General features: G+C 38.2%; 1 protein-coding gene across 2 annotated transcripts; it reads right to left on the bottom strand.

Moving 5' to 3' along the window:
* Nucleotides 1-429: 429 nt before the first annotated feature.
* Nucleotides 430-4,050, bottom strand: LOC126262809 (RNA-binding protein spenito). 2 transcript variants are annotated; one of them, XM_049959650.1, is made up of 2 exons: nt 3,918-4,050; nt 430-3,810 (listed from the first exon to the last, which is right to left on the bottom strand). In XM_049959650.1, exon 2 carries the CDS (start codon nt 3,748-3,750, stop codon nt 1,459-1,461), a length of 2,292 nt encoding a protein of 763 aa, XP_049815607.1. In that variant the 5' UTR covers nt 3,751-3,810; nt 3,918-4,050; the 3' UTR covers nt 430-1,458. The 2 variants fall into 2 exon arrangements, with proteins under 2 accessions (XP_049815607.1, XP_049815608.1); XM_049959651.1 differs by having other exon boundaries at nt 3,907-4,028.
* Between the last annotated feature and the right edge of the window lie 4,555 nt (nt 4,051-8,605).

Genomic DNA, 8,605 nt, shown 5'->3' with positions numbered 1-8,605 from the left:
GTGGAGAAGATAATCTAACAAAAACTCCCAAAATTTTAACATTTGAATGTTTCACCCATTATTTAAGATTTCCTACACCATGTTGAAGTTCTTCGCAAAATATAATTTTGAAGCCCCAACACTTTTGCATGATTCACAAATAATTTCTTTCACTTAGGGTCAGAACGAAACTTTTGTCAATAGGTAACATTTTAGACAGGGAAGTTCTACCAACACTTTGAATTACTAGCACTTCACTGGTACACAAACTGATGATTTCCATTGAACACCTACTATCACCATGAGCTAACTTCATTGCTTTAACTGTAAACTGGAGTCAAAATGTTATAACACTATCATGCCTTCATCCTTTGACCACTTGTGCACACACAAGACCACTTTAATTGATAATGTAAAACAAAGGCACTAGGGTAAATGATAAATTCGAAATTGGACTGCAAGAAATTCTATTTGTCACATTCTTGGGTTTCACACAGACACACACACACTTCACACTTTGCTCAGGGTTAAATGTTACAGCATACTTTCATACTCTGAAATACACATAACTTTTACTTTGAGGAAATGTAATACACTGACAAATACGTGATTCAAGCTGAGCATTGTAACAACTGTTTACACATTCACTGTTACACTTGCCACAATGCACTAACACAAAACACTAGATAGATGAAGATACAGGGTCCAACAATGTCTCACTGAACTGCAGCTCACAGCACTTGGCACAGTTCTGTATCAAATCAATTATGTTACCACATCACACAAATACTCACTCCACAATCTGTCACAAAAATTTAATTAATATGAACCACAACATCTAGCCTATGCGTACAGTGATTATGTCTCTACCCCGTACCTTTGGACATCTTACACCACAAAATTTTACTAGATGTGTACAGAATTACTTGCAGGTTTTTAATTTAAGGTTTGAAAATATACATTCAGAGATATAACTGAAAAAAAATTAAAAAAGTAAAACAAAATAATATATCTTAATATTACAATTTAACATGTAACATACAAACTACGTTATCCTATGCTGAAGAAGCTGCAAATACAAAAAAACAGAACATGAAAAAAAAAGAAAGAAAAAAGAAAAAGAAACTGGGTCAACTCTTACATAACAATACGACTCTGGCTCCTATGTACTGCACTGTTTCCACCACTACCAATATCGGTACTGTAAATATGTTTTTAAAACACACTAGCCACTGCTGATTTCTATATTAAGCAGTCACTGTTGAGCTGCCAGAGTTCTTAAGTCTTAATGGTACATAATAATACCACAATATCAGCACATATATGCCATTAATTTTTTGAGAAAGGTCTACATAGAGCACAAGATACTATGAAATGATAATCTTTCATAATAGCCTCAGCATGCATATACCAACAATATGCCAAAGCAAAGAGCAAGATCTGAAACTGTCAAACTTTTACATGGAGTAATGTTGTACATTATGCATTTCCACCTCTTACAACTACTATAACTAAATGATCTTCTTTCAGTCCTTCCTCTGAAAGATTTGGGGCTGTTCGTTTCAACAACTCGGTTGAAAATGGGCAAGGAGGAAAAGCGTACAATACACCAGTAGCCTCAGTGTCCTTATTGAGAAGGGATATAACACCTGCAGCTTCCTTTTGTTTTAAATATGAAACTAAGTTTCTCAACGGTCTAGTCTGCACAGAAGTATCCTCAGCTGCCACTTGATTTGTAGATCCTGACAAACCTAAGAAAATTGCATGTGAACTTGAAGATGAAATTCGCTTTGATACATCCTCTAGTTTTGGCTGATCTAAGCGTAAGCGTTGTGTGATTCTGAGATGATTCTTCCCCTCCTCATCTTTTAGCAAAGTGGTCACAATTTCCGTGTCACCATCAGTCAAATGAAATTTTGCAGGGAAAAGAGAATTTTTCAAGATTAGTGCACCCTGCCACATTGCAACACATTTCCTGGCAAGCTCAGGCAACGTTCGAGCACTACCTAGCATTCCATTTCTACGACCGTCTGAACCAGAATCACTCTCAACAGAATGTCTTCGTGGGGAGTGGGAACCTGATCTGTCAACCCCTGCTTCAGCAGAACCTGCACGTCTCGGCTGAGTGGGCATTTCATACTCTATCTCTGGCAATGGTCGTCTACCTGTCCATTCAGCACTGTAAGTATCAGCTGGGAATCCACCTCCACGAAATGCTCCCCTACCTCCACCCCTTCTATCATGCCATGGCATACCTCTTCCCCTGAAGCCACCACCTCGTGGTGGTCCATAACCAAAGTCACCTTCAGGCCATGGTTCATAGACAGGCTCATAGCTTCCAAACTCATCACGTCCAGGAACTCTGTTCCTAAAATCTCCCCCAGCTGGTATTTCTTCAGGAAAAGGTCTAGGTTTGTAATTAGTGTAAGTAGGCACTACATCGGCAAAATCTGCACGTAATCTGTGTTCTGGACCACCAAGGGGAAATCCACGCATTTCTTTGACAGCAGCAGTAGCTGCATCGATAGAATCATAAAGGATATATGCATTTGTATCTCCTTTCACGTAGTCTATTTTCTTTATGGCACCAAACCTATCAAATTCTCTTTCTAACTGGGATATTGATGTCCAAGGACCAAGACCTCCAATCCAAATTCTAGTTGTTGGATTTGCCTTACCATAGCCAATTTTACACTGGAACTTTCCAATATACTGACCAGAAAGTTCTACTTTCGACCTATGTGCCATGTCCAAATTCTGAAAGCGAACAAATGCATATGCATTGCCTGTTCCTGGTGGTGGACGTTTAATATCAACATCTTCCACAATGCCATAACGTCCAAATATCCTACGCAACTCTTCTTCAGATATGTTTATCTCTAAATTTCCAGCAAACAATGTCCTAGTGGCTAGAGGGTCATCTTCTGGAGGAACGTGATGTAAATAGTTAGGAAATTTATCTTTTTTGTTTTCAAATTTTTCAAAATGGGGATGGGGCTTGAAACCTCCTGGAACCATATGCCTTGGTGGACCATAATGATGTGGTGGACCCGGAGGAATATGAGGTGGGCCATGGTGCACTGGTGCTCTCATAAAATCATGATGTGGTGGAGGGGGGCCTTCTCTACGAAATTCACGATGAGGAATACCAGGAGGTGGACCATATGATCTCTCATACCTACTACTTTCACTCTGTCTGTGCCTCTCTGGCCCCGGAGATCGTGATCTCTGATGATAGTATCTGTCATACTCAGGACTAATGCTTCTCTGCCTGCTTGGTCCTCTTCTATATATATCGCTTGAACTTCTGCTATCATACACAGGTTCCACTAATGCCACTTTATCAAACAGAATAATTCGGGGCTTACTATGCTTAGCGTCACGAGCATCTTCTGAACTTCGAAAGCAGACGTATGCAACTCGCTCATCAAGATCATGTGATATCCTTACACTCAGCTCACCAAATTTTTTATACTCACGATATAATGTATCCTTAATTACGTCGTCACTAGCTTTCGGATGCAATGCACTAACACATAAAACCTTATAACTAGGATATGATCTCTCGGACACATCTCTTGATCGTCCATAATCGTCTCTGTGTGAGCTTTCCGAGGGGTATCGACCCCTGGGGCTTGGAGATCTGCCGCGACTTCTTCTTCTTATCCTTTCTGGTGTAATCCGCTCGTCGGAGCTATCGTCATACCTCCCAATACTAGATCTTGATCTCTTGCTTCTTGGAGGTGTATCCCGGTCCGAACTCCTCTTCATAGTTCGTCACCTTTTTCACACCAAATACTCACAAAACGAGTTCAACCGAACGGCACTAACCTGGAAACCAACGATTTTTTTATACTACGGGTATCCATGCGCGCATTTTGATGTTCAAATTACACTATTATGGTCACCGTAAACAATAATATTTACACAAAGCATACCAGATGCACCTCGTTAACTGCTAATCAAATCTGTTATCACAAATTACACTCAAACAACACACACATATTTAATTATAGGCACTACTTTCGCTTCCTTCCAGCGTCCCTACGATGCCAAATATTCACGAAGGTGTCAAAGACGACATTTATCTGAGAAACAATGTCCCAGATCGATTGCAACGAAGGCAGTGTAACGCCAGGCTACCTCAGGCATGAATTACTTGCACATTCACCCCCCGCACCATTGTCGTTAACGTCATGTTAACCGTTTCCACACGCCGCAGCTGGAACCTCTATTTTAAAGTTGGCGACAAATGAACTTATTTTTACGGGAGTTAATTTAGTTGTCAAGCCTTTAGTCAAAGAGACTATAGTGACTTTGACGGACGAAAAGAAAAGAAAGGAAGTGGACTCACAAATGTTGGGAACAAATATGGGTATCTCGTAGGAATCGCATCGTTCGATAACAATTTTCGAATGAGTAAAATGAATTTTGTAATACTTTTGAGCCATATATACAAGATTGTAATATCTGTATGCGAGATACCATGGCAGCACACATTAAATTACAAATAATATTGCGATATATGGCAATCGCAAAAACCCTTTTTCATTGCAATACACGCACGTAAGGCATTTTTATATGACGTATTGGATGCTACGCAATACTACACTGAAGGTGTATCGGAAAATAACATTTTTGTCTCAACAGGAGTGCTTTTTTGAGTTATACGGGATTGTGATCCTGTTGGTCAAAGATCCTGTAATTTTTTATTCTATTGGCTTCTAGCATACAAACTTTTTAGCAATCGCAATTCAAATGTATTGATACACATACACTTCTCAAGATAACATTTCTTCTTCTCCTTTTCTATATGTCTTCAGATCGAGATTGTTGTACTTATATTACAAAGATACAATTCACAACTAACCCCTCAGTAGTTAATTACTTTCTTAAGTTAAATGGTAACATTTCTGTTTAAATTTTTGTGTCTTTCTTTAGCTGTAACTCTGGATAAGGTGCTGTATGTCCTCTTGGTTGTGTCTCTGAGAACTGGGATCATGCAAAGTGGCTATCAGTGACCTAGTCTTAAGAGTTCCTTTAGAAAGTTGACACTGGTTTCTCACAGCATGTACACTGAAATATGTGATTTATATCACCAATTGTTTCTTCTACACACTGAAAAGAAGATGTATCTGATACGACGACTCTACGTAAATGGCTGGGAAACATCCATGTTTGAGACGGATGCTAGAAATATAACGCTCCATTTAGTGGTAAGGTACTTAAATTTGTAAGCAAATTTTCTACTTCTGCGCAGAGAAGTCATTATTCAATGACTGTACCACAGATACCACTGACAGTTAATAAAATATTCTTGACTATTATGCCATGGTTGAATGAGTTTTAATGTGATATCCATTCGACCATGGCATAATACCTTTATTAACTGTGACATTTCCGGTCGTGAATGTTTACATTTTACAACTATGACCACTGTTGTATTTACATAGGGTTTTAATTAGGATCAAGGGTGTTTTAAACAAATAATGTATAAAGATAATAACAGAAAATTCCACAAGAATGCAGTAGTGCAATACAGGACAGCACACAACTCTTACATCTAGCAGCTCGAAATTATAACATTATTTTTATCATCTGCTAGCATGTAATGCCTTGCATGAAATATGTGTATGAGATGCCTTGGATATGGTTCTGATTCGTAAATTAATGGGTGTAAGACGACGTTTGCTGAACCACAGGTTGTGTATTTTGACATAGTGGAGGTACTGTGGAATAAACACTTTTATTTGCCAGAGAACTAGATGTGATAGACTAAATCACTATTTACACTAGAAATATTACAAAAGTTATTTGGTAACAAACGCATAATTTTCTCCAGTTTGGTATTCTATTCAGATGATAAGGTTTTCGAAGTGTTGTTTATTTTATTTGCATGTGCTTTAATCTAAACTGTAATTATTTGTTGGCTGTTAGGAGGAAACAACTTTCTCAAACACCATCTACAGCAGCATACTGACTCATCAGTATATGGACGAATTTCTTTGGAACACCATCAGTGCTTTGAAATTAAACATTACTGAAATGACTCCCAAAAATGTTAGACAATGGAGAAGATAAGAATTTCCCAACATTCATTGGGAAAAAATATTATGCTTGATCCACACTTTTTACCAATAAGTCAAAAGGTATCAGTCATGGTAATTGCGTTGTGCACAATTCTGCATATGGCCCAACAAATAATATAATTGAAACTTCCTGGCAGATTAAAACTGTGTGCCCGCCGAGACTCGAACTCGGGACCTTTGCCTTTCGCAGGCAAGTGCTCTACCAACTAAGCTACCGAAGCACGACTCAATCAGCGCACACTCCGCTGCAGAGTGGAAATCTCATTCTGGAAATAATATAATTATATGAATTTCTTTGTGGAGCATCTACTGCGTCCTCAGCTCAGTGGCTACATTACATCTAGACTTTTCATTAACACAAATAGTGAGATTCCTTATCTGCAAGTCTTTTTGTGTTAAAGATATGGTACAATTTCGAGTTCACAGTTACTACTTCATGATCGGGTTACCAAGCTGTTTATCATAACTGTCCTAAGAGCACTGCAAACTTTTTATGCACGTGGGGTAACAATATTCTCACCTTTCCTTCTTGCTTTGGCAAATGCATTTTCAATAGAATCCTGTATCAGTCTTCTAGTAAAAAGAAATATAAAATTAAAACTTTCAATTAATTCTGACAATAAAGACTTTAGAGCAGTCATATTATCAATGCAACCTTTAATGCACTGTGGATTTTTTCCTTTATTAAAAACACATAACTGCTTTAAATTTTCCTGAAATTCTAACAGTTTCTCTAAATGTTTAGATTCACTGAAAAGTTGTTCCCTGTACAGTTTGGTGTTTCTACATTTTGAGGAATTGAAAATGTGAAAAAAGGTTACACACATTTCAATGAAATGAGCTGTAATAGCAGCTGAGGATGGCAAGGAACCAAATCTCACGTTTAATTGAACACCAAAGGCAATGGAGTGACTTAGAGTACTCATTGTTAAACATACCCTCATTGGGGAGAATGGAGGACGTGTGACGTATAGTTTTGGAAGCTTGGGGGCAAATTCTAGGTACAATTTTTGAACTATTTTTTATAAAATTCTTCAGTGTGAAACCAGCCAAAGACTTTTCCTTCAAACTGAAAGCCGTATTTCTTTGTATTATTCCTCAGTGACTTGAGCAAGTAAGGGGCACCACAGAAAATGAATACTTTTTCTCAATTCACTTCAATAAATGGTTTTTCTCAGTTACTCTCTAAGAGTTTTCTCACTTTTACATTATTTGTGCCTTGATCACAAACTACAGTTTTAGGTAATAGACCACTATTCTGAATTTGAACCAAAATGTTAGTCAACATATGTTTTATTATCTCCCAAGGCATTGTTTCTCGGGACAAATAATAAACTATTATTCGATAAAAATTTAAGTACAGACCTTTGACCATCACTACCATGACTTAGGTACACAGGTGGTTCTCATTTAACTCTGGATCACAACAAACTTCTGCAGGGGTTTCCTGAAAACCTTAGAATAAGTCATTTTGTGCACTGTAGGTCAATAGTGACTTACGACACACTTCATCAAATACTACAGATACAATTTTTTCCTCTGGTTTCATTTTTCCACCTTTTCATTGTAGCAAATCAAGCACTAAGCTATTAATAACTGGTTTAACCTCTGAATTTGGCAACGAGCTCGTAAGTGTTCTTGGAGTAGGTAAACAAAAGTATGTCTGCAAAAACCTGTACAATTTTGGTACACAAAAATGAAGGTCCAAAGTTAGCCCTCTGCCTTGTTCTGTGTCACTTCTTCCCTTAGGTTTCCTGGTTTTCGTAATTACCTATAGGTTGATAAACTTCCCTACCACATCATGACAAACATATCTTTTGGCAATGTTGCATTTTGTCGCAAGTCTCCTGGTTGCTAGATTTTTGAAATGGATATTGAGTTCTAGTCACAGTCTAATGTATGACTTGGAGTATAACTTTAGTCTGTTATATAGAATACCTTCACATTCAACATAATAACCAGAAAATGCTATTTACTCGCCGACATAAAAGCTTGTGCACTCTAGTTTTTACTCAGTAACCAAGTGAACAAATAAACAAGGAAAGCAAAAACCACTGACAATATAAAAGCTGTGGAAACGAAGCTGCAGCAAGGAGAAGGCATTTGACAGTGCTCCTGGCTGCCAGTTCGTGAACTGTGGTGATGTCTGGCAGACTATCATCTGATCATTTAATGTTCATCATCGGTGTCACTTGTCGCCACCATGTAGCCCTCCTCAGAAAACGGAGCGTCGTCCTCGATTGACGCCCAAAGCAGCATTCATGAATCATGCCGGAAAGTATACTCATTATCCACAACATGTTTGGCGTTGAGTCAGAGTCGGAGAAGTTTCTGGTGGAGGCTGCATGCTAAGGGGTAGAGGTTTCATCTGGTTGTTTGGAAGATGCAGGTGTGAAAATTCTTGTCTGACAAACACTAGCTTCCTCTGTAAATGGAGACAGTACTCATATTGCCATTTACGAGGATTTCAGATGTTTTCTCACCTCTGTTAATGAAGTAGGAGACTACTATAAGGTTGTGAACTGGTAGTTTGACTC

This window comes from Schistocerca nitens, chromosome 6 (genome assembly GCF_023898315.1).
Source record: "Schistocerca nitens isolate TAMUIC-IGC-003100 chromosome 6, iqSchNite1.1, whole genome shotgun sequence".
In the NCBI taxonomy this organism is placed as follows: Eukaryota; Metazoa; Arthropoda; class Insecta; order Orthoptera; family Acrididae; genus Schistocerca; species Schistocerca nitens.
This window is presented reverse-complemented; position numbering and strand designations above follow the sequence as displayed.

Excerpts from the sequence above, each read along its gene's own strand:
- LOC126262809 (XM_049959650.1), bottom strand. The coding sequence starts at position 3,750 with ATGAAGAGGAGTTCGGACCGGGATACACCTCCAAGAAGCAAGAGATCA.